General features: G+C 47.4%; 1 protein-coding gene across 1 annotated transcript in view; it reads left to right on the top strand.

Moving 5' to 3' along the window:
- The first annotated feature begins 379 nt into the window (after positions 1-379).
- BAG2 (BAG cochaperone 2) overlaps positions 380-27,077 on the top strand; it is a 94,923-nt gene continuing 68,225 nt past the window's right edge. The window contains exon 1 of the mRNA XM_077289999.1: positions 380-610. Within this exon, the coding sequence (XP_077146114.1) occupies positions 486-610 (125 nt within the window). The 5' untranslated portion in view covers positions 380-485. The remainder of the gene's footprint in view (positions 611-27,077) is intronic.

Below are 27,077 nucleotides of genomic sequence, written 5' to 3'. Positions count from 1 at the left end.
ATAATTGGGGTGCAGCACGCTTTATTCCAGAGACTATTATTGGGGTGCAGCACGCTTTAGTCCAATGATTATTATTGGGGTGTAGTATGCTTTAGTCCAGAGACTATTATTGGGGTGCAGCGTGCTTTAGCAATTATTGAGGTGAAACACGCTTTATTCCAGCGATTCTTATTGGGGTGCAGCACGCTTTATTCCAGAGATTATTATTGGGGTGCCAGCCCCCATTACACAAGGTCCGAGTGTCGGTAACCCCCGCTGGGACCCCCTGCTGCAGAGCCGGGCACAGCACTGGCATCACACGTGCAGCAGAGCCCCTGGCTGTGCCCACTGCGGGGGGCAGGGAGGGAGCAGGATCCGCCCAGGTCCTTGTTAGGAAATGTTTCATCAGACTCCGGAGTGTCTGGCGAAGATGTGTCTAGAAAGCTCCTAGCAGGGCTGCCATAACCCGGCACTGTCACTGTCCTCCATTACCGCGGAGCGGACACATGGCACAAGCCAAGATCCAAGCCAAGGCTAACGAGGGGCAAAATGGGGGCAAGTTCTGCCGCTCCATGTCCATGGCAGCCCGGTCCACTCACCTGGTGGAAGTTCTGGATGACCTCGAGATAAGGTAACGGGGGAGGGGACCTGGCACCATGACCTGGCATTACCCAGGGCCAGCTGGCATTACATAGTATATTGTCCTTGAGGCTTATCTGTCATGTTGATCTGTCTCCAGGAAAGCTGGGTGCCCATTATTAGATCCCCCAACAGAGCCCACCCAGGGATTGTGTCCTGCACAGTCATGCCCCAATACGGGTGCAGAGCAGAGCAGCTCTGTCTGAATAAGCTGCAAGATTTTCTTTTCAGGCTTCTTAGAAAGTCAGGCAAATTGTCACGTGGGTTTTCGGGTCTTTTCCAACTGAAACGCGCCTGAAAAAATGATAAAGAAGTACCAAAAAGAATGATAATATGCTGAAGAATGTCACAACATCTTACTGTGCAAATGTTCCATCATAATATAACTGCTCCAAGGTCATGATATGGTTAAAAGAAGTGACCTGATTTACTCTTCTGGTGGCTTCTGCTTGGGAGCTGACATCTATCTATCTATCTATCTATCTATCTATCTATCTATCTATCTATCTATCTATTTATCTATCTATCCCATATCTATCTATCCCATATCTATCTATCTATCTATCTATCTATCTATCTATCTATCTATCTATCTATCTATCTATCATCTATCTATCCCATATCTATCTATCCCATATCTATCTATCTATCTATCTATCTATCTATCTATCTATCTATCTATCTATCTATCTATCTATCCCATATCTATCTATCTATCTATCTATCTATCTATCTATCTATCTATCTATCTATCCCATATCTATCTATCTATCTATCCCATATCTATCTATCCATCCATCCATATATATATATATATATATATATATATATATATATATATATATATATATATATATATATATAAAACTTTATAAAAGCCACTGCAGAAGGCATCGAGACAGATGTCAGAAAAGGCGCTTCAGAAAAAAACACTGCGGGTGTCTTCCTACAGAAAATGGGAACATTTGTGTCTGAGACGCCATGTGCACATGCCCTTAAATATATGACTTTATTGATGAGGATTGCTATTTTCTGCTGCTACTTTCTCACTCACTTTGTTTCAGTGCCTTGCCGCTTCTGATCGCTGCTTGCTGTCAGTGAACATAAATCCTCTATTATTAAAACTCGGAGACATTAAGGGTATGTGCACACATAGAATGGTCCTCTGCGGATTTTTCTGCAGCGGATTTGATAAATCTGCAGGGAAAAAACACTGCGTTTTTGCTGCAGGTTTATCGCGGATTTACCGCGGTTTTTGTGCGAATTTCACTGCGGTTTTACACCTGTGGTTTTGTATTGGAGCAGGTGTAAAGCCGCTGCGGAATCCGCAGAAAGAAGTGACATGCTGCGGAATGTAAACCGCTGCGTTTCCGCACTTTTTTTCCGCAGCATGGGCACAGGGTTTTCTGTTTCCCATAGGTTTACATTGTAATGTAAACTCATGGGAAACTGCTGCGGACCCGCAGCTGCGGAAACGCTGCGGATCCGCAGCAAAATCCGCATCGTGTGCACATAGCCTAAAGCTGACCTGCTAATGTGCATGTCTCAATAGAAGAGCGGTGATTGTTACTGTGTGTAATTAAGGCCGCGTTCACACGTTCAGTATTTGGTCAGAATTTTACCTCAGTATGTGTAAGCCAAACCCAGGAGTGGGTGATAAATACAGAAGTGATGACGGGTTTCTATTATACTTTTCCTCTGATTGCTCCACTCCTGGCTTTGGCTTAGGCTACTTTCACACTGGCGTCGGCACGGGGCCGTCGCCATGCGTTGGCCCGACGTGCCGACGGACAGTGTGATTATTTTGCACAACGGGGGCAGCGGATGCATTATTACAATGCATCCGCTGCCCCATTGTGAGGTGCGGGGAGGCGGGGGCGGAGTTCTGGCCGCGCATGCGCGGTCGGAAAAGATGGTCTCGACGCTGCAAAAAAACGTTACAAGCTACTGGCGACGGACCGACGTGACACGACGCAAGACGGTTGCGACGTGTGTCTATGCGTCGCACTGCGTCGCTAATGTAAGTCAATGGCGAAAAAACGCATCCTGCAAGCACTTTTGCAGGATGCGTTTTTACTCCAAAACGACGTATAGCGACGGAGGAAAAAAACGCTAGTGTGAAAGTACCCTTATAAATCCTGAGGTAAAATACTGACCAATTACTGAACGTGGCCTAACAAGGACTTCATGTCATTTCCATGAGTCTCCTTCATGCACTGTATTTTTTCTACATGCTTGGGTATAAACACCATGAACTACTTGAGAATGATGTGGATGCAGTGCTGATGTGGAGCTGGCTACTGGCCTCCTGGCTCAGCCACCTTGACCTGACTGCGGTTGCTTTGTAACTCCCCGGTGACGCTGTGAGGGGAAGCGTGTACAGGCTGAGTCTGTGCAGATCCACTTCAATCACTGACCTGCTAAAATCTGAGGGGAAAATCCACAGCCGTAACAAAGCTAAGATGGGTTTCTGGTTGCCATTTAGGGCAGTTGTCATAGGCCCGAAAATCTGTGTGAAGGTTCCCGAACACAACCGGCTGCACCAGCTCGCAACACCTGCCATAGTCTGCCTTCAGGCACTGATGTCATACAAGCCCACTTTACTGTAATAAGTGCTTCTGAATTCAGAATGTCTTGGTTATGTCAGGATATTTACATTTTTGTTGAAGGAATTGTCCACTATTAGGAAAGTGACCCCAAAGGGGAGCAGGTACTCGCACTCCCCGGGTCCCGCGCTGGCTCCTCGCCACTGCTCAGGGCTCGGGGTCTTGGAAGTAGCGGTGACATCACATCCATAGGTCATATCACCAGTGTAGCCAATCACTGAGCTCAGTTGCTCGTGCCATCTACAGTGCAGCCATAGCGCTCAGTGATTGGCTAGAGCAGTGATATGAGCTGCTGACGTGATGGCACCCCTATATCCAAGACACCTGACAATGGTGGAGAGCCAGTGCTGGACCCGGGGAGGGTGAGTACCTGCTTGTTATTCTAGGCATCTTAGGCTGCTTTTTCACATGCCATGATTTTGTGGCCCGTTTTTGCGGCCCCAATAGATTTCTATGGGGCCGCAAAAACGGGCAGCAATAATTTCATGGTACGCTTGCTCAATATTTTTCACAGCTTACCGACACGGCCCTCATTGTAAATCGCTGTGACTTCCGGTTTTGCGGACCGCCTTTTTTTCCCTAATACTTTTGCTATAGTATTGGGAACCTGAAAAACGGCGATCCGCGAGTCCAGTATTGCGGCGGACCTTGAAAATTGTAGTGATACGGCCTGCAAAAAAGGGCCGCAATAACGGGTCCCAAAAAACCCGGTAAGTGTAAGTTTGGAATCCACATTCCTGAGAGGAGAAACCCTTTAAGGCTATGTGCCCACGGTCAGGATTGTTCGCAGAGTTTTCCTGATCAAAACCAAACTCCTTTTGCAGGAAATCCGCTTGCGTTTTTCTCGCTTTTTTTTTGCATTTTTTTCACGAGCGTCCCAATACAATAATATAGCGGCAAATCCGCAAATTTTCCGCAAAACTAATGAACATGCTGTGTTTTTTCCACGATGCGTTTTTTTGCGGATAAAAACGCAGCATGGGCACAAAAATTGCGGAATGCATTAAAATAATGGTATGCTTAATGTAAGCGTTTTTTTACCGTTTTTGCAGCGGAAAACCGCCACAAAAAGCTAAAAAAACGCTAAAAATCCGGAACGTGGGCACATAGCCTAAGGGTTCGCTCACACTTGTGTATAAATCAGTCACAATCTCATCCAAGTGAGTGGGATGATTTTTTTTTTTTTATTGTTCTTTGTGTCCTGTCTGTATACAATCCATTTTTTTACTCAGTAGCTATTAATCATTTACAGGACATTGACCGGTTCCTATGTTACAGGATTGTAATGTATCCGTAATAATCCTGACTGTCTGTATGGCATCTGATTTTTTTTTCTCACACCCATCCAATTTTGGGGGTGATTCACAGCATGGCGAATACATGTAAGAAAAATTCCACAGGTCTGCTGTGCTTCATTGAATAACATTGGTCCGTATGTGATCCTTTTTTTTCTCGCATTGCACTCGCCCGATTTATGCGCTTGTGTGAGTGAGCCCTAACATTGTTGTTCTCTCTGTCATAGATCAAAAAGAAACAAAACTGAGTGACACGTCCGTTACATAATGGACACCAGCGGTGCTAGATGGACCCCATTGATCGTAAAAGCTTGTTCACATGTTGTGTTTTTGCTTTGTTTTTTTTGTTTTTTTAATCTGAAAAAAACTCAAGTGTTTTACGGTTAGCAGCAAAATAAATGAGGTTTCTAAAGTCTCATTCATAGTGTATTTTATCTTCCTTGCAGTTTTTGAGGTGCAGGGCGTTTGTTTATTATGTCAACTTTTTTAGTTCTTTTGCTGCGTTTTTATTGTACCTATTTAGCTGCTTGCGTAAAAAATGCACAAAAAAACCCTGCATGAATTATTTTTAAAAAAGGTGTAAAATACGCTGCATTTCTACTGCCAGCGCTCTGCATTTTTCATGCAGAAAAAAAAAAAACGCTGAAAAAAAGCATAGTGTGAACATACTCTAATTGGGTTCATCAGGTTTTTGTGACATTATCTGTTTTTTATCAGAACAAAATAACTTGGTACCTGCCGCCAGTATCTTGGTGTAACTGCAATGTGGGTGTGAATCTGGCTTTTATTCCACATTTCCATTTTTGGATAAATATGAACAAGACAACATGTTGCATGTGCCCTATTATTCCCCATACTAAAGTGGCCTGCTGGGAACACTGCTGATCCGTTGTTGCTGACCTGCTGTATAATAACAGATGGCCTTCGCCATTACTGTAAACCTCTTTTACTAGGACATAGGAAACCCATCTGGATGCAGCAGCAAACAACTGCAGTAATTACACGGGAAAGTGATTGGTCTGATCCGGAGTTACACAACGGGCTTGTCTGCTCACTTTCACCCGCAATGAGCCGCTCTGACTCCTGTGTTCTCCCTGCTTGTCTTGCTTTTATTCTCCTGCTTCTGTTATTATTATTATTACTGTTAGTACCTGATTTTGGATGCTTTACATTTTTGCAGGCTTTCTTAGCACAGCATTAGTTATATTTTTTGTGCATTGCTCTTGCTTGTTTAGCCTTTGTGTGCTTTTCAGTTCTTATCTTCGGTCATTTCACAATTTCTATAGTTGGCTTGACTCCATCTCATTAGAAAGTTCAACGATGCTTTGAACGTGGGAAAAACAAAAATCTGGGTTACTTCTTAGTAGAGGACAGCAGATTTTCTTTAGTCCCTTGAGTTTGCAAAAAATCCTGAAAACCTTTGTAAGGCGCAGACAGACGGCAGTATAAATCAGACCGAGATCGGACTGCAGTGCACGGACCCCACCTATGTGTGACAGCTTTACGTGCTGTCACGTTCGGTCAGTCAATGCCGACAGCCAGTCAGAGCATTGCGGTCCAATCTCAGTCTGATTTATACGGCCGTCTTCCTGTGCACTTTGTGCACCTTTTCATTGGCAGTTAAACAACAGCTCAGGAGCCATATGTAAGGTATTCATGTAGTCTGTTTACACAGGCAGATGGCATTTTCCATGCTCGCATAACGATCATTGATAGAAATAAAGGGCCCATCTATTATTGAATTTGCGGCTATTTTTGTCTAGGTTTTCCTATTTTATGCTATTTTTTCATTTTGTGCCAAACTCGTTTTTGAAAGTACACTTATTTTGAGGTCTGTTTTTTAGATCTTCGCCTGTTTTTATTTCTGTTTGCCATTGTGAGCATTGTAGCAGCCTACGCATTATTTATTATAGCTTTGTAAAAAAAAACACATTTTCTTTCTCAAATTTACTCCGGTCCCTAACTGAGCATTTTGATTACCCTGCATGTTCAATTTTGAAGAGTTTCTAAAAACAGCAAAGAATACAACGGGACAAAAGATAAAAGTGACTTTAAAATAATCAGAAATGATAAATGGGGCAGATGGAATGTCATTGTCTCAGTAGCACATTTACTGTTTACACAGGAAGTTTAAAATCGTTTCACCAAATTAAAAATTGGTGAAATTGGGAGATTGCTGGCCTGTTTAGACATATTGCAGTCAGTGTGTTTATGTTTTCCCGATAACTGGCCAGTGTAAATAGGCCCTTTGGTCTGATGCACCCAGTATGACTCCTGATTACCGGCCAGTGTAAATGGGCCCTTTGGTCTCATGCACCCAGTATGACTCCTGATTACTGGCCAGTGTAAATGGGCCCTTTGGTCTCATGCACCCAGTATGACTCCTGATTACCGGCCAGTGTAAATGGGCCCTTTGGTCTCATGCACCCAGTGTGACTCCTGATTACCGGTCAGTGTAAATGGGCCCTTTGGTCTCATGCACCCAGTATGACTCCTGATTACCGGCCAGTGTAATCGGCTCATTTGGTTTCATGCACCCAGTATGACTCCTGATTACCGGCCAGTGTAAATCGGCTCATTTGGTTTCATGCACCCAGTATGACTCCTGATTACCGGCCAGTTTAAATGGGCCCTTTGGTCTCATGCACCCAGTATGACTCCTGATTACCGGCCAGTGTAAATGGGCCCTTTGGTCTCATGCACCCAGTATGACTCCTGATTACCGGCCAGTGTAAATGGTCTCAATGGTTTCATGCACCCAGCATGACTATTGATTACCGGCCAGGGTAAATGGTCTCTTTGGTTTCATGCACCCAGTATGACTCCTGATTACCGGCCAGTGTAAATCGGCTCATTTGGTTTCACGCACCCTGTATGACTCCTGATTACCGGCTAGTGTAAATGGGCCCTTTCGTCTCATGCACCCAGTATGACTCCTGATTACCGGTCAGTATAAATGGGTCCTTTGGTCTCATGCACCCAGTATGACTCCTGATTACCGGTCAGTATAAATGGGTCCTTTGGTCTCATGCACCCAGTATGACTCCTGATTACCGGCCAGTGTAAATGGGTCCTTTGGTTTCATGCACCCAGTATGACTCCTGATTACCGGCCAGTGTAAAAGGGCCCTTTGGTTTCATGCACCCAGTATGACTCCTGGCTACGAGCCAGTGTAAAAGGGCCCTTTGGTTTCATGCACCCAGTATGACTCCTGGCTACGAGCCAGTGTAAAAGGGCCCTTTGGTTTCATGCACCCAGTATGACTCCTGATTACCGGCCAGTGTAAATGGGTCGTTTGGTCTCATGCACCCAGTATGACTCCTGATTACCGGTCAGTATAAATAGGCCCTTTGGTCTCATGCACCCAGTATGACTCTTGATTCCCGGCCAGTGTAAATGGGCCCTTTGGTCTCATGCACCCAGTATGACTCCTTATTACCGGCCAGTGTAAATGGGCCCTTTGGTCTCATGCACCCAGTATGACTCCTGATTACCGGCCAGTGTAAATGGGCCCTTTGGTCTCATGCACCCAGTATGACTCCTGATTACCGGCCAGTGTAAATGGGTCGTTTGGTCTCATGCACCCAGTGTGACTCCTGATTACCGGTCAGTATAAATGGGCCCTTTGGTCTCATGCACCCAGTATGACTCCTGATTACCGGCCAGTGTAAATGGGTCCTTTGGTCTCATGCACCCAGTATGACTCCTGATTACCGGCCAGTGTAAATGGGCCCTTTGGTTTCATGCACCCAGTATGACTCCTGATTACCGGCCAGTGTAAATGGGCCCTTTGGTCTCATGCACTCAGTATGACTCCTGATTACCGGCCAGTGTAAATGGGTCGTTTGGTCTCATGCACCCAGTGTGACTCCTGATTACCGGCCAGTGTAAATGGGTCCTTTAGTCTCATGCACCCAGTATGACTCCTGATTACCGGCCAGTGTAAATGGGCCCTTTGGTCTCATGCACTCAGTATGACTCCTGATTACCGGCCAGTGTAAATGGGCCCTTTGGTCTCATGCACTCAGTATGACTCCTGATTACCGGTCAGTATAAATAGGCCCTTTGGTCTCATGCACCCAGTATGACTCTTGATTCCCGGCCAGTGTAAATGGGCCCTTTGGTCTCATGCACCCAGTATGACTCCTTATTACCGGCCAGTGTAAATGGGCCCTTTGGTCTCATGCACCCAGTATGACTCCTGATTCCCGGCCAGTGTAAATGGGCCCTTTGGTCTCATGCACCCAGTGTGACTCCTGATTACCGGTCAGTGTAAATGGGCCCTTTGGTCTCATGCACCCAGTATGACTCCTGATTACCGGCCAGTGTAATCGGCTCATTTGGTTTCATGCACCCAGTATGACTCCTGATTACCGGCCAGTGTAAATCGGCTCATTTGGTTTCATGCACCCAGTATGACTCCTGATTACCGGCCAGTTTAAATGGGCCCTTTGGTCTCATGCACCCAGTATGACTCCTGATTACCGGCCAGTGTAAATGGGCCCTTTGGTCTCATGCACCCAGTATGACTCCTGATTACCGGCCAGTGTAAATGGTCTCAATGGTTTCATGCACCCAGCATGACTATTGATTACCGGCCAGGGTAAATGGTCTCTTTGGTTTCATGCACCCAGTATGACTCCTGATTACTGGCCAGTGTAAATCGGCTCATTTGGTTTCACGCACCCTGTATGACTCCTGATTACCGGCTAGTGTAAATGGGCCCTTTCGTCTCATGCACCCAGTATGACTCCTGATTACCGGTCAGTATAAATGGGTCCTTTGGTCTCATGCACCCAGTATGACTCCTGATTACCGGTCAGTATAAATGGGTCCTTTGGTCTCATGCACCCAGTATGACTCCTGATTACCGGCCAGTGTAAATGGGTCCTTTGGTTTCATGCACCCAGTATGACTCCTGATTACCGGCCAGTGTAAAAGGGCCCTTTGGTTTCATGCACCCAGTATGACTCCTGGCTACGAGCCAGTGTAAAAGGGCCCTTTGGTTTCATGCACCCAGTATGACTCCTGGCTACGAGCCAGTGTAAAAGGGCCCTTTGGTTTCATGCACCCAGTATGACTCCTGATTACCGGCCAGTGTAAATGGGTCGTTTGGTCTCATGCACCCAGTATGACTCCTGATTACCGGTCAGTATAAATAGGCCCTTTGGTCTCATGCACCCAGTATGACTCTTGATTCCCGGCCAGTGTAAATGGGCCCTTTGGTCTCATGCACCCAGTATGACTCCTTATTACCGGCCAGTGTAAATGGGCCCTTTGGTCTCATGCACCCAGTATGACTCCTGATTACCGGCCAGTGTAAATGGGCCCTTTGGTCTCATGCACCCAGTATGACTCCTGATTACCGGCCAGTGTAAATGGGTCGTTTGGTCTCATGCACCCAGTGTGACTCCTGATTACCGGTCAGTATAAATGGGCCCTTTGGTCTCATGCACCCAGTATGACTCCTGATTACCGGCCAGTGTAAATGGGTCCTTTGGTCTCATGCACCCAGTATGACTCCTGATTACCGGCCAGTGTAAATGGGCCCTTTGGTTTCATGCACCCAGTATGACTCCTGATTACCGGCCAGTGTAAATGGGCCCTTTGGTCTCATGCACTCAGTATGACTCCTGATTACCGGCCAGTGTAAATGGGTCGTTTGGTCTCATGCACCCAGTGTGACTCCTGATTACCGGCCAGTGTAAATGGGTCCTTTAGTCTCATGCACCCAGTATGACTCCTGATTACCGGCCAGTGTAAATGGGCCCTTTGGTCTCATGCACTCAGTATGACTCCTGATTACCGGCCAGTGTAAATGGGTCGTTTGGTCTCATGCACCCAGTGTGACTCCTGATTACCGGCCAGTGTAAATGGGCCCTTTGGTTTCATGCACCCAGTATGACTCCTGATTACCGGCCAGTGTAAATGGGCCCTTTGGTCTCATGCACTCAGTATGACTCCTGATTACCGGCCAGTGTAAATGGGTCCTTTGGTCTCATGCACCCAGTGTGACTCCTGATTACCGGCCAGTGTAAATGGGTCCTTTAGTCTCATGCACCCAGTATGACTCTTGATTACCGTCCAGTGTAAATGGGTCGTTTGGTCACATGCACCCAGTGTGACTCCTGATTACCGGTCAGTATAAATGGGCCCTTTGGTCTCATGCACCCAGTATGACTCCTGATTACCGGCCAGTGTAAATGGGTCCTTTGGTCTCATGCACCCAGTATGACTCCTGATTACCGGCCAGTGTAAATGGGCCCTTTGGTTTCATGCACCCAGTATGACTCCTGATTACCGGCCAGTGTAAATGGGCCCTTTGGTCTCATGCACCCAGTATGACTCCTGATTACCGGCCAGTGTAAATGGGTCGTTTGGTCTCATGCACCTGTAGCGCCCCCACTACCGCAGGGCCAAGGGGTACCCGGTACCGGGCCTCTGAGTCTCTGCTCTGGGGTTGTCACGGTGGCTAGACCCGGTCCGTGACCCTGCTGAGGGGCGTACAATGAAGGTGGAGGTATGGGATGACGTTATGGTGCGGTGAAGTGCCGGTCGCGGTCAATAACGAGGACACCAGGTTGCAGTCTCTTTACCTCTTTACTGAAGGCTTCAGGATCCTCAGTCCGGAATACGGTTAACCAGGCTGCGCAAGCCTGGCCGGTCCCATGGCACCTCCAGAGCTCCCTTTGCAGGTGGAAATCTGTGCCTACCCTCTAGCGCTTGTGTGTTGTGGTCCTCCCCTGCTGTGCTTACGGGATAGTCCCCACAACTGTTGTGTCTGTTTCTCGTGTTCCCTCACAACTCGATTCTGATGTTCTTCCATGTCCCCCAGATCTTATGGTTAGGACGCACCCGTATGACGGGGAGGCTCGGAGCTCTTCCGGGACTCTAGCGTCGCCCCACTCCTGTTGTTACCCCCCTGTGTCTTCCTAGGTCAATTGGGTGAGACAGCCCGCCTATAACTGACTGTCCTGCCGTAGGTTTGAAGTTTGGCCTGGAGCTCTATACTTCCTCGGCGTTCCGGCCACCGGTTACGCGCCTCAATAGGATGTTGCCTCGTCTTACAGCACGACTCCTACTGGTATTCTCCTTGTTGCGTTGATCTCGTTTCTCACTCAGCACAGTAAACCTCGCTTCTTGTCCTTTCTTGGGGTACCGCCGCTATATCGTGCAGGCGCGGTCCCGTAACGTTCTCTCTGGTTGCTAGGCCTCTGTCAGGATCCCACCCCTGACAGGGACCACTCTGAATCTTCCCCTACAACACCCTCTGCCACAAGGTGTTGCCTGGTTCCAACCCAGTCAGCTTTCTGATCTCACTTCCTATCCAACCCCCAGTTTTACCAGACTGTGAGGAGTGGCCTAATGCATAGTACCCTTAGCTCCCCCTGGAGGCCAGACTGTGAAGTGTATTGGTGTCTGTGATACCTGATCAGGTGAACCCCTTCAGTGCCATCAGACGTACCATAGCCCCCCTTAGCGGCGGAGCATCAGTACTGCAACGTCCAGGACTCTGGGGCGCTGCACTCACCCCCGGTTAAGTCCAGTACTCCTGGACTGGGAAGAAAACAACAATACATGTCAGCAAAAAGACATACAATTTTGAAATGCAATAACAATAAGTAAGTTTGAACAGAGCTTCCCTTTATGGGAGGTGAGGACACTTGAACGTTACAAACATAGTTAAATACCTTAAATAACATACTATAAATAATTTTTCTTACCCAACCGGGTATTCTACTTAGTGCAAATTTTTGAACAATAATGTAACATTGCCTTTAAGGACGTACACACTGAATCCACTAAAGACCTTCTTATAAAACACTATAAGGCTAATCAACCTTCCTGCATTCTCCTTCTTTACATCTGCAGGACCGCCTGTCCTATCTGCTCCAGGCCTACTGCCTCTCCTTTCTGTTACAGGACCGCCCCTTTCCGCCCGGGCCTACTGCCTTTCTACTACTATACACTGTATACAACTTATCATCCATCTTTCAGTTCAGGATTACTGAGCCATCTCTGTATGGCTCCTAGGAGGACTCACTGACTAACCCCGTACGGGTTCACTTTCTGTCCTCATTCTTCTATCAACATCATTAAACATTTCTCACAATCAACTAGTTAGCTACATTTAACTTCTTCTTTCAAGACATTATTGCCATTTAACCATCTTAAGGCAACATTGTTCATAAGTGCAATATGTGAACATTCCCTTTAAGAGGGGACCAAGTCTCTATGAGGTAGTGCAACTTCTCAAGCTGCAAGTCTGTACGCAGCAAGGACTCCGGTACTGCTTCCAGGAACAGTTTCTTCGCAAAGAGTCCTTTCTTTTATAAAACCAGTAGAGGGCACCTTTAAGAAGGTGCAAACTATTTACAAGGAGTCTGTAATCATGCAGTGTTCATGATCCAGCAGTTCTTTTCCAAATAGGGGGTTAAAAGGAGCAGAAAGGGAAAACAAAAAAAAACAAAAATAAAAGCAATAGGGATCCCGGGTAAACAAAGGGATCCCTTTAAGAATAACCCTAGTCGGGTTTAAAGCAGCAAAGAGCAGGGAAACAAACAGTTAACTATTTACATATCCATGGCATCGAGGTTTACTCTCGCTCTGGCGGCCGTAGCTCCACATAGACCTCGCTCGGCAAGCTGATCGGCGAGATCGGGGCCTTTAAGAAGTGCTCCATACCCGTGGCCCGATCCCAGGGTGTAAGGCGCCGGAGTCTATAGGTCCCAGGGAGAGGGGGTGCCGCGACGGGGCCTATCAGCAGGTCCTCTGCTGGCGGGGCAGGGTCGTTCTTCATACCTGCTTCAGATGCGGTCCCTCCGGTGCCGATCTGCTCCGTCTCCACTGGGGTCTGGAACGCTAGTTGCAGGGCCTTGCGCTGCGGCGCTGTCCTCTCCGTTTGCAGCACCTCGCTTTCCGGTAGGGCCTCGCTTTCTGGCTTCGGAGCGCTGGAACTTCTTTCTTGCTCCGGACCAGATGAGGCTGCCGACAGATGTCTGGTGAGGCTCCCGATGTTGGTCTTCTTCCACCCGGCCTCAGTGCTCAGCTGCGTCTGCAGGAGTTGGTGGTTGGTTGGTTCCGGCCACCGGTTACGCGCCTCAGTAGGATGTTGCCTCGTCTTACAGCACGACTCCTACTGGTATTCTCTTTGTTGCGTTGATCTCGTTTCTCACTCAGCACAGTAAACCTCGCTTCTTGTCCTTTCTTGGGGTACCGCCGCTATATCGTGCAGGCGCGGTCCCGTAACGTTCTCTCTGGTTGCTAGGCCTCTGTCAGGATCCCACCCCTGACAGGGACCCCTCTGAATCTTCCCCTACAACACCCTCTGCCACAAGGTGTTGCCTGGTTCCAACCCAGTCAGCTTTCTGATCTCACTTCCTATCCAACCCCCAGTTTTACCAGACTGTGAGGAGTGGCCTAATGCATAGTGCCCTTAGCTCCCCCTGGAGGCCAGACTGTGAAGTGTATTGGTGTCTGTGATACCTGGTCAGGTGAACCCCTTTAGTGCCATCAGACGTACCATAGCCCCCCTTAGCGGCGGAGCATCAGTACTGCAACGACCAGGACTCTGGGGCGCTGCACACCCAGTGTGACTCCTGATTACCGGCCAGTGTAAATGGGTCGTTTGGTCTCATGCACCCAGTGTGACTCCTGATTACCGGCCAGTGTAAATGGGTCCTTTGGTCTCATGCACCCAGTGTGACTCCTGATTACCGGCCAGTGTAAATGGGTCCTTTGGTCTCATGCACCCAGTATGACTCCTGATTACCGGCCAGTGTAAATGGGTCGTTTGGTCTCATGCACCCAGTGTGACTCCTGATTACCGGTCAGTATAAATGGGCCCTTTGGTCTCATGCACCCAGTATGACTCCTGATTACCGGCCAGTGTAAATGGGTCCTTTGGTCTCATGCACCCAGTATGACTCCTGATTACCGGCCAGTGTAAATGGGCCCTTTGGTTTCATGCACCCAGTATGACTCCTGATTACCGGCCAGTGTAAATGGGCTCTTTGGTCTCATGCACCCAGTATGACTCCTGATTACCGGCCAGTGTAAATGGGTCGTTTGGTCTCATGCACCCAGTGTGACTCCTGATTACCGGCCAGTGTAAATGGGTCCTTTGGTCTCATGCACCCAGTGTGACTCCTGATTACCGGCCAGTGTAAATGGGTCCTTTGGTCTCATGCACCTAGTATAACTCCTGATTACCGGCCAGTGTAAATGGGCCCTTTGGTCTCATGCACCCAGTGTGACTCCTGATTACCGGCCAGTGTAAATGGGTCCTTTGGTTTCATGCACCCAGTATGACTCCTGATTACCGGACAGTATAAATGGGCCCTTTGGTCTCATGCACCCAGTATGACTCCTGATTACCGGCCAGTGTAAATGGGTCCTTTGGTCTCATGCACCCAGTATGACTCCTGATTACCGGCCAGTGTAAATGGGTCCTTTGGTTTCATGCACCCAGTATGACTCCTGATTACCGGACAGTGTAAATGGGCCCTTTGGTCTCATGCACCCAGTGTGACTCCTGATTACCGGCCAGTGTAAATGGGTCCTTTGGTCTCATGCACCCAGTATGACTCCTGATTACCGGCCAGTGTAAATGGGTCGTTTGGTCTCATGCACCCAGTGTGACTCCTGATTACCGGCCAGTGTAAATGGGTCCTTTGGTCTCATGCACCCAGTATGACTCCTGATTACCGGCCAGTGTAAATGGGTCCTTTGGTCTCATGCACCTAGTATGACTCCTGATTACCGGCCAGTGTAAATGGGCCCTTTGGTCTCATGCACCCAGTGTGACTCCTGATTACCGGCCAGTGTAAATGGGTCGTTTGGTCTCATGCACCCAGTGTGACTCCTGATTACCGGCCAGTGTAAATGGGTCCTTTGGTCTCATGCACCCAGTGTGACTCCTGATTACCGGCCAGTGTAAATGGGTCCTTTGGTCTCATGCACCCAGTATGACTCCTGATTACCGGCCAGTGTAAATGGGTCCTTTGGTCTCATGCACCCAGTATGACTCCTGATTACCGGCCAGTGTAAATGGGTCGTTTGGTCTCATGCACCCAGTGTGACTCCTGATTACCGGTCAGTATAAATGGGCCCTTTGGTCTCATGCACCCAGTATGACTCCTGATTACCGGCCAGTGTAAATGGGTCCTTTGGTCTCATGCACCCAGTATGACTCCTGATTACCGGCCAGTGTAAATGGGCCCTTTGGTCTCATGCACCCAGTGTGACTCCTGATTACCGGCCAGTGTAAATGGGTCGTTTGGTCTCATGCACCCAGTATGACTCCTGATTACCGGCCAGTGTAAATGGGTCGTTTGGTCTCATGCACCCAGTGTGACTCCTGATTACCGGCCAGTGTAAATGGGTCCTTTGGTCTCATGCACCTAGTATGACTCCTGATTACCGGCCAGTGTAAATGGGTCGTTTGGTCACATGCACCCAGTGTGACTCCTGATTACCGGCCAGTGTAAATGGGCCCTTTGGTCTCATGCACCTAGTATGACTCCTGATTACCGGCCAGTGTAAATGGGTCCTTTGGTCTCATGCACCCAGTATGATCCCGATTATTGGTCATTTTAATGGGGTTGTCCGGTCTAAACTGATAAGTCTGCAGTCCATGGATACTATGAGCTGTGGGTTTTGGATCTGTAAAATCTTGCCTTTGCTTGCCTTTGTAAGCATGAAGAGTAATTTGGGGACCTAAATTTGTCATTGTCTAAAATAAAAAGCCATCAGTTAGTTTGCTCCGGTATTGACCTCTTCTGTCAACCTGTTTTCTGTTTCTTAGTTATTGGTATTTCTGAGTGTCAGATGACCATTGCAGTTGGCTATGGGGTCGCCTAGCTTTTCCAAATTCCTAAATGACAACTAGTCATGTGCTGACATGCTCTTTCAAAAGAGCTTGTAAATGCTGCTCTGAAGCTGGCCAGATCTCTGGACCTGGGGAGTTTCAGTCCGTTTGCATTTCTCTGATTCTTCAGAGCCAGAGCTGCCACTGCTTGGGGTGAGGGAGAGCGCACAGTTTGGTCTAGCAGCGCAATCATAACACAGCCCCAACTGTCAATTAGGGCTCGCTCACACGAGCGTATAACACGGCCGAGTGCTATGTGATGTTTTATCGGTTAGCACTAGGACCAGTGTTATTCTTTGGGGCAGTGCAGATCTACTGATTCAGCATAAGACAATCGTGGCATGCTGTGAGTGCATCCAATAATGGCTACGATGACATGAGAGGATTTTCTCTCATCCGAGAGAATCGGGCCGATTATGCTAACCACACTTTGATCAGAGTGTGATTATATGTGCTCTAATTCTCTCAGATGAGGAGAAGATGGAAAAAATTCTCATTTTTTTCAGCCTGTGAAAATAAGACTGCACTCACATGTCATCCGAGTGCAGTCTGATAATTTCCACAGACTCATTGACTTACACGGCCGAGTGCAATAAAAATATCTGATGCAAATCGTGCATGTTGTGACTTTTTCCTCGGACAGACCCCTATATACATGCATTTATCCCAATGTAGCCTGGTTGTTTTGCCTTTTAGTCATTAAGCAAATAATTGTTTCCATGTTTAGCTTCTTGAATGGCTGTCTGTAGCAGAATACTTTCTTGTTTTGCTGAATCCTTTCTGTTGTGTTCTCACACACGGTATAATGTAGCCCAGCATTGCCGAGGGTCAGCTCCCAGGAGGAGGCCTCGGGTTATGTGCTTTGCACCTGTTAATTACTAAATGTACAGTATGTCCTATTTTGGACTTGGGGATCCCAAAATAATCACAAACTGTCAAACTCAATCTGTTTTTCACAGATAGAACATGCACACATTATAGTCTATGGGCATGTTAAAGGGAACCTGTCAGCAGGAATGTGCATAGTAACCTACACAGGGTCAGGTCAGCGCCGTTATACTGATTAGGCCAGGGTCACACTAGCGTATTGCATCCGATGCGAGAGCTCCTGCTCTCTGCTGTCAGAGTGTCATGCGTCTGTGCTCCGAGCCTTTCGCAGAGAGCGGATCAGAGCACAGCTGAGGAGGAGGCGGAGAAAGTAATTTCTCCATCTCCTCCATTGCCGGCATCGGCGTATAACGCTCCGCACTTGGATGATATCCTAGTGATGTGCGTTGTCTCACTCGCACCCCTAGGCGTGTATGGGTGCGAGTGAGCAGAGACTCTGCCGAGTGTCGGTGACAATTGCAGCATGCTGCGATTTCACTCCCACACTGAAAACGGCCGAGGAAAAAAACGGTGATGTGATCTGCCCCATAGAGGAATACTTGTCCGAGTGCTATGCGATGTTTTCACACACAGCATTCGTCCGTATTACGGTCTACTGTGACTCCGGACTTACAATGATACCTGGTGATGAAATCCATCTTGTTGTTGTTGTGTAATCTTTATTTTCAGTTGTGAGTTAATGATATGCCTGTCCTCTGGGGCGGCCTGTGAGGGGTCTTCATATGGTGCTCTAATTATTTATGCATCTGTATGGCTTCTGACGGGTCACTGATCCATCAGTTGCCTGCCCCCTATTTTACATAATATTATATAGCTTTAAAAAAAAAAAAAAAGCCCCTTCTGCAGGCAGGCGCCAGCGATCCGATAGCTGCTACTGTGCGGGCGGCGCCATCTTGTGAGAAGAAAAAAAAATCCTCAGTGCCGACACCGTGGACCTTGGGAACGCGAGTGACGACACTGCTGGAACAGCGTCGGCACAGGAGGGGGGAATAAGTGTTTTTATTTTAAGGGGACTAAACATGGGGAATGAGAAGGGGTTGTCTTAGTAGTGGGCAACCCCTTTGGGGAACCTGTCACCTTGGAAAACGCTATTTGCCTGCAAATATAGGGTTAAGCTGCAGGTCAATAGCGCTTCGATGCTGCCCAGAGGACTTATTGAAACTAGGAGGAAATGTATTTTTCTCCTCCCAGGAACCACCAGCTTTCAGTCATAAGGTGTGTCCGGAGCGCTTACAGTCACCACTCACAGCCCTGCGCCCTGTACTGTGAGTGGCGGCTGTAAGCATGCCCCAACACTTTCCTTGCCAGCTGTCCCTCTACAGATGCGCCACAGATTTGCCTGTCAATTAAAGTGCTAACCATATATCTGCAGGTAAATCAAAATTTTCTAAGGTGACAAGTTTCCTTAATAACCCCCACAAAAAGACAATGCTGTACTAATGGTAAAAACTGACACACTGGCCAAAAATGGATGAATATTGATCCGTCACACTTCTGAAATCCAGACTATTGGAACATCTGAATAAGGCCCAACATGCGCATTTGTCTTGGCTCCGTGTGACCCAACCCTGAGGATATATTCACACATTGAAAGCAGTTTATTGCAGGGATGTTATAGTTATTGTGGTAATAAACTGTGATTTGACCACTGTGTAGGCGGTCACATGTGGTAATGTGAGATCGTGGCCTGCACACCATGACTAGCTTTGCCATCACTTTCTGCATCTGGAGGAAAAATGAGTCTGTCTAGCAGATATTATTAGAACAGTGATGAAACCTGAGGGAGCCGTCAGCCGGAGCCATTATTCTGGCTTCCCTGTCTTGATCGTTCTTCTCCATGGTGCTCGCCTCCCCAGCAGTGACTCACGGGCAGAGGTTACTTAGATGTTCTTCAGGGCAGCCACACCATGGAATTTAAGTGTAATTGTGAAGAGGACTCAAATTCTCATAGCTCAGCAATAACATCACTAAAGGGCTTTGTTCTTGTTAATCTGAAAAGGAAGTGATCACATCTAATGCGTTCACCACGTGTGGAGTCCTCTTCATTATGTATGAGAATCTCTGCGGCGTCTTGAATTATTTGTGAGTTGTACATAACTGGACTTATACCACTCATGAGCAGTAGAAGTAAGGGTGGAACAGGCCCGCAACGCTCCCATGATATACACTCACCGGCCACTTTATTAGGTACACCATGCTAGTAACGGGTTGGACCCCCTTTTGCCTTCAGAACTGCCTCAATTCTTCGTGGCATAGATTCAACAAGGTGCTGGAAGCATTCCTCAGAGATTTTGGTCCATATTGACATGATGGCATCACACAGTTGCCGCAGATTTGTCAGCTGCACATCCCAAAGATGCTCCATACAAGGCAGGATGGGTCCATGCTTTCATGTTGTTTACGCCAAATTCTGACCCTACCATCCGAATGTCGCAGCAGAAATCGAGACTCATCAGACCAAGCAACGTTTTTCCAATCTTCTACTGTCCAATTTCGATGAGCTTGTACAAATTGTAGCCTCAGTTTCCTGTTCTTAGCTGAAAGGAGTGGTACCCGGTGTGGTCTTCTGCTGCTGTAGCCCATCTGCCTCAAAGTTCGATGCACTGTGCGTTCAGAGATGCTCTTAGGCCTACCTTGGTTGTAACGGGTGGTGATTTGAGTCACTGTTGCCTTTCTATCAGCTCGAACCAGTCTGCCCATTCTCCTCTGACCTCTGGCATCAACAAGGCATTTCCGCCCACAGAACTGCCGCTCACTGGATTTTTTTTCTTTTTCGGACCATTCTCTGTAAACCCTAGAGATGGTTGTGCGTGAAAATCCCAGTAGATCAGCAGTTTCTGAAATACTCAGACCAGCCCTTCTGGCACCAACAACCATGCCACGTTCAAAGGCACTCAAATCACCTTTCTTCCCCATACTGATGCTCGGTTTGAACTGCAGGAGATTGTCTTGACCATGTCTACATGCCTAAATGCACTGAGTTGCCGCCATGTGATTGGCTGATTAGAAATTAAGTGTTAACAAGAAGTTGGACAGGTGTACCTAATAAAGTGGCCGGTGAGTGTATGTATATACTTCACACAGCTATTTTCTCTTGTAGAGACTGAAGTGGGTGCTACGAGGAATAACAGATACAGGATTGTTGACGTACAGGAATTTAGTTCAGGGTTTTTCTGAGTTATCCTACAGTTCAAAAGAAGATGCGCCAAAGACCTACATGAGTGTGGGCAGGCTTATGTGATGGATAGGCAGAAAGTAGCACGGCTCGCCCACCTATATAACAGGTCAGGACAGAAGATTTTCCTACGCAGCATTGTCTGGGGCTGGGGTGCTTAGGATCTGCTCATTCATTTGGAATTAAACTATTTCACCAATTATGTGTTATTTGTGTCAGACTTAGGATACTGACACATTTGACATGGAAAAAATAGTTTTTACATGTATGAGTAGTTAGTTAATAAAACTGCAATAAGTGAGACGGGTTTTCCAAAATAAGAAAACCCCTTTAATTTCCTTAATTTATTTTCAGAACCCCCCTCATATGCAGTTTGCAACCTGATCCAAGTTTCAGATTTGTCTTTTGTGGGAGTGTCTCTTAAGGTAATATAGGGTGGATGTGATCTCTGTGTGTATCAAGGGTATTGCTGTGTTTACTAGTTCATGTACCAAAAAAACTAAGCTAGAAATAAAATTACCATATACCCTGCTGTAAGTAAAAAGTAACAGTGCAACTAAACAACACAGGGTACTTAGTAATCACTGTTTTGATCAAAAAGCGAAAAAGCCATCCCACCCTCCAGTGCCAAGGTGTACCCAATTAGGATGGTCCTAACTAGTGGTGAGAGAGTATACTCTCCTATTGCCATCCCACCTTCCAGTGCCAAGGTGTACCCAATTAGGATGGTCCTAACTAGTGGTGAGCGAGTATACTCTCCTATTGCCATCCCACCCTCCAATGCCAAGGTGTACCCAATTAGGATGGTCCTAACTAGTGATGAGCGAGTATACTCTCCTATTGCCATCCCACCCTCCAGTGCCAAGGTGTACCCAATTAGGATGGTCCTAACTAGTGGTGAGCGAGTATACTCTCCTATTGCCATCCCACCCTCCAGTGCCAAGGTGTACCCAATTAGGATGGTCCTAACTAGTGGTGAGCGAGTATACTCTCCTATTGCCATCCCAGCCTCCAGTGCCAAGGTGTACCCAATTAGGATGGTCCTAACTAGTGGTGAGCGAGTATACTTGCCTGTTGCCTGTTTGTTAGCTTGAATACATGTGGGGATTCCCTATCTAGCAGCCACAAATCATGCAGCTTCGTCTGACATAAACTAAATCTCCGAACACGCAGAAATACTCGGAGACCACCCAAGCATGCTCGGGAAATCTCGAGTAACGAGTATACTCGCTCATCACTAGTCCTAACCTTTTAGTATTAAAACCTTACCATGAGTAAAAAAAATTACCCCAATGTGACAAACTCCTTTTAAATGTAGATGACAGAGAATGGCTGCCTGAAGAAAGCATCATCTACAATGAAATAACATAAAGTACAGCGCTCTGCCTTATGTTTGCTACATATTGTTTTTCTTTTGCATATTTTAGATATATTGTGCATAATATATTCTGTTTGTAGGTGTAGTACAATCTGTCTGGGAAACATGATTTGTGAAAACCATCAACAAGTCTCACAGATCTTTATCTGTATTTCCGGTTTGGAATGGAGAATGAAAGTTTTTCTAGGTTTATTCTATAACTGACTACAATTTTGGCACAGTGCTGTATCATTATGTGACGTTGTGTCTGGTAGCCATGAAAACCTTACTATTAGTCAAACAGATTATTATACTTGATTCACTACTAGGACAAACCCCTCTGGATCTGAATGTTTGCCCCCGTGAAAACACTATACTTGACTCCCGTCTGACACGTTCCAGCGGTGTCGGCACTCATGTTTAGGGTTGAGCGACTTTCATTTTTTTAAGATCGAGTAGGGTTTTGGGAAACCCGATTTTGTCCAGAGTCGAGTCGAGTGCAGTCGGCCGATTATCGCTAAAAGTCGGGGATCGACCGAAACACGAAACCCAATGCAAGTCAATGGGGAAGCATAGTCGGCAGTGAGTGGAGGCCAGGAAAACACCTACAGTGCCCATTTTAATGCCAAAAACATCCATTCTTGTTTCTGAAGCTTGCCAATCTTAATTAACTGTATAATAATAGTTGGGCATAGGGAATTGGGGGAAAGTTGTGGGGGGAGTAGGGCTGGCTCAAGTTTTTCGTGGGCCCAGGAAATGCGGACTACGTCACGGCGGTGTTGCAGGGAAAGGTAAGTATTTAAAAGTTGCAAGTGCTGTGATCCTGAGCAAGCAGGGGGGGCCCACTCGTTCGCATTGCCACTGGCACAGGGCCCCTCAAAGTACGGCGGTGTGTTTGCATGGCGGGGGCGCCTCCCACCAGCAGCGACACTTTTGCGTACTCTGAGGGGCCCTGTGCCAGTGACGTCGCCAACGAGTATGCCCCCCCACCTGATGAAGGAACCTGCACTTTCATCTGCACCTTCCTCTTTGTCCCTGTGTAAGGTGGTATAACATGCGGGAAGGGGAACCTTACTTTCAGCAGGGACAGATTCTGGCTGTGTAGAGTACAAGGGGAATGTAGTGGTCTAGGTCAATGTACCAGCAGACTCATTTAGCAGTGGCTGGGCAATGGGCAGGATGAGGAGGAAACAGATATAGGGCCAAAGAATAAAGTAGGCTACATGCAGTTCAAAATTGGTAACAGGACTAAACAGGCGGCATTGCTTTGTTCAGTGGAGTAGCAAACCCAAGAGCAGCAGACACTGTTTCAAGGGCCTAACCACACTAGTAGGCCAAATGCAGTTTAATATCTGATAGTATAGGGCGAAAGCCAGAATGTGGAAGCTCAGCTTTGTTCAGTTGAGGACAACACCAGGGAGGGGCAGACACCTTTAGTAGGCCGGAAAAGCCTATTGCATTTTTTAAAATGGTAATTTGGAGCAGAAGGTTGAAGCTCAGCTTTATTTAGTTGAGGGCAACACCAGGGAGGGGCAGAAGCCGTTAGTAGGCCCTAACCACCATTTTTTTTTTTTTTAAAACCACTTAATGAGAGCCGGAAGGTTGAAGCTCAGCTTTATTTAGTTGAGGACAACACCAGGGAGGGGCAGAAGCCGTTAGTAGGCCCTAACCACCATTTTTTTTTTAAAACCACTTAATGAGAGCCGGAAGGTTGAAGCTCAGCTTTATTTAGTTGAGGACAACACCAGGGAGGGGCAGAAGCCGTTAGTAGGCCCTAACCACCATTTTTTTTTTAAAACCACTTAATGAGAGCCGGAAGGTTGAAGCTCAGCTTTATTTAGTTGAGGACAACACCAGGGAGGGGCAGAAGCCGTTAGTAGGCCCTAACCACCATTTTTTTTTTTTAAACCACATAATGAGAGCCGGAAGGTTGAAGCTCAGCTTTATTTAGTTGAGGACAACACCAGGGAGGGGCAGAAGCCGTTAGTAGGCCCTAACCACCAATTTTTTTTTTTTTAAAACCACTTAATGAGAGCCGGAAGGTTGAAGCTCAGCTTTATTTAGTTGAGGACAACACCAGGGAGGGGCAGAAGCCGTTAGTAGGCCCTAACCACCATTTTTTTTTAAAAACCACTTAATGAGAGCCGGAAGGTTGAAGCTCAGCTTTATTTAGTTGAGGACAACACCAGGGAGGGGCAGAAGCCGTTAGTAGGCCCTAACCACCATTTTTTTTTTTAAAACCACATAATGAGAGCCGGAAGGTTGAAGCTCAGCTTTATTTAGTTGAGGACAACACCAGGGAGGGGCAGAAGCCGTTAGTAGGCCCTAACCACCATTTTTTTTTTTTTTAAAACCACTTAATGAGAGCCGGAAGGTTGAAGCTCAGCTTTATTTAGTTGAGGACAACACCAGGGAGGGGCAGAAGCCGTTAGTAGGCCCTAACCACCATTTTTTTTTTTTAAACCACATAATGAGAGCCGGAAGGTTGAAGCTCAGCTTTATTTAGTTGAGGACAACACCAGGGAGGGGCAGAAGCCGTTAGTAGGCCCTAACCACCATTTTTTTTTTTAAAACCACATAATGAGAGCCGGAAGGTTGAAGCTCAGCTTTATTTAGTTGAGGGCAACACCAGGGAGGGGCAGAAGCCGTTAGTAGGCCCTAACCAAAGTTGAAGGCCAAATGCAGTTTAATTTCTGATACTATAGGCCGAAAGCCAGAAGGTGGAAGTTCCGATTTAGACAGTGGAGGACAATTTGAATTAGGGACTGCAGACAGACTTAGTAGGCTGTCCCCTGTGGACCATGCATCCACCACATTAACCCATTGCGCCGTAATGGACACGTAATCTTCCGTGGCCATGCCTACAGGTCCATGCGTCTGTTGTCAGGTGCACCTTTGTACTCACAGATTGCCAGAGTGCATGGACAATGCGGTCTTCTACATGCTGGTGGAGGGTTGGGATGGCTTTTCTCGCAAAAGAAGTGTCGACTGGTTAGCTTGTAGCGTGGTACAGCGTAGTCCATCATGGCCTTATTAATAGTAAATAAAATATATAACTAGGCTCTATGAACTTTTAAATAGGTTCCAGGGGTACACGGGCAGCATTGGTGTGGTCAGTGGAGGAGTATTGCAAGTAGGGGCTGCAGACAGGCTATCAAAGGCCTAAAATAACAAACAGTAGGCAGTCATGGCAGTTTTACATCGGTTACATGGATACACAGGCAGGCACTCCAGGCAGCATTGTGCTCAGTGGAGGAGTATTGCAAGTAGGGGCCGCAGACAGGCTATCAAAGGCCTAAAATAACAAACAGTAGGCAGTCATGGCAGTTTTACATCGGTTACATGGATACACAGGCAGGCACTCCAGGCAGCATTGTGGTCAGTGGAGGAGTATTGCAAGTAGGGGCCGCAGACAGGCTATCAAAGGCCTAAAATAACAAACAGTAGGCAGTCATGGCAGTTTTACATCGGTTACATGGATACACAGGCAGCTAGGTGGTGAGTGGAGGAGTATTTAAAGTAAGGACCGCAGACAGGCTATCAAAGGCCTAACATAACAAACAATAGGCTCATGGCAGTTTTACAGCGGTTACATGGATACACGGGCAGGCAGCTTGGTGGTGAGTGGAGGAGTATTTAAAGTATGGACCGCAGACAGGCTTCGAAGGCCTAACACAATAAAATGGGCTGGCTGTAGGCACTTTAAAATTGGTTCCAGGGGTACACGGGCAGCAGTGGTCTGGTCAGTGGAGGCCTAGTGGAAGTATGGACCGCAGACAGGCTTCGAAGGCCTAACACAATAAAATGGGCTGGCTGTAGGCACTTTAAAATTGGTTCCAGGGGTACACGGGCAGCAGTGGTCTGGTCAGTGGAGGCCTAGTGGAAGGAGGGACCGCAGACAGGCTTCGAAGGCCTAACACAATAAAATGGGCTGGCTGTAGGCACTTTAAAATTGGTTCCAGGGGTACACGGGCAGCAGTGGTCTGGTCATTGGAGGCCTAGTGGAAGTATGGACCGCAGACAGGCTTCGAAGGCCTAACACAATAAAATGGGCTGACTGTAGGCACTTTAAAATTGGTTCCAGGGGTACACGGGCAGCAGTGGTCTGGTCAGTGGAGGACTAGTGGAAGTATGGACCGCAGACAGGCTTCGAAGGCCTAACACAATAAAATGGGCTGGCTGTAGGCACTTTAAAATTGGTTCCAGGGGTACACGGGCAGCAGTGGTCTGGTCAGTGGAGGCCTAGTGGAAGTATGGACCGCAGACAGGCTTCGAAGGCCTAACACAATAAAATGGGCTGGCTGTAGGCACTTTAAAATTGGTTCCAGGGGTACACGGGCAGCAGTGGTCTGGTCAGTGGAGGCCTAGTGGAAGGAGGGACCGCAGACAGGCTTCGAAGGCCTAACACAATAAAATGGGCTGGCTGTAGGCACTTTAAAATTGGTTCCAGGGGTACACGGGCAGCAGTGGTCTGGTCAGTGGAGGACTAGTGGAAGTATGGACCGCAGACAGGCTTCGAAGGCCTAACACAATAAAATGGGCTGGCTGTAGGCACTTTAAAATTGGTTCCAGGGGTACACGGGCAGCAGTGGTCTGGTCAGTGGAGGCCTAGTGGAAGTATGGACCGCAGACAGGCTTCGAAGGCCTAACACAATAAAATGGGCTGACTGTAGGCACTTTAAAATTGGTTCCAGGGGTACACGGGCAGCAGTGGTCTGGTCAGTGGAGGACTAGTGGAAGTATGGACCGCAGACAGGCTTCGAAGGCCTAACACAATAAAATGGGCTGGCTGTAGGCACTTTAAAATTGGTTCCAGGGGTACACGGGCAGCAGTGGTCTGGTCAGTGGAGGACTAGTGGAAGGAGGGAGCGCAGAAAGGCTTCAAAGGCCTAAAATAACAAACAATAGGCTCATGGCAGTTTTACAGCGGTTACATGGATACACGGGCAGGCAGCTTGGTGGTCAGTGGAGGAGTAGGGACCGCAGACAGGCTATCAAAGGCCTAAAATAACAAACAATAGGCTCATGGCAGTTTTACAGCGGTTACATGGATACACGGGCAGGCAGCTTGGTGCTGAGTGGAGGAGTATTTAAAGTATGGACCGCAGACAGGCTTCGAAGGCCTAACACAATAAAATGGGCTGGCTGTAGGCACTTTAAAATTGGTTCCAGGGGTACACGGGCAGCAGTGGTCTGGTCAGTGGAGGCCTAGTGGAAGGAGGGACCGCAGACAGGCTTCGAAGGCCTAACACAATAAAATGGGCTGGCT

This window comes from Ranitomeya variabilis, chromosome 2, assembly GCF_051348905.1.
Source record: "Ranitomeya variabilis isolate aRanVar5 chromosome 2, aRanVar5.hap1, whole genome shotgun sequence".
In the NCBI taxonomy this organism is placed as follows: domain Eukaryota; kingdom Metazoa; phylum Chordata; class Amphibia; order Anura; family Dendrobatidae; genus Ranitomeya; species Ranitomeya variabilis.
Note: the sequence above shows the minus strand (reverse complement) of the source record. Positions and strands in the feature narration are given on the sequence as shown.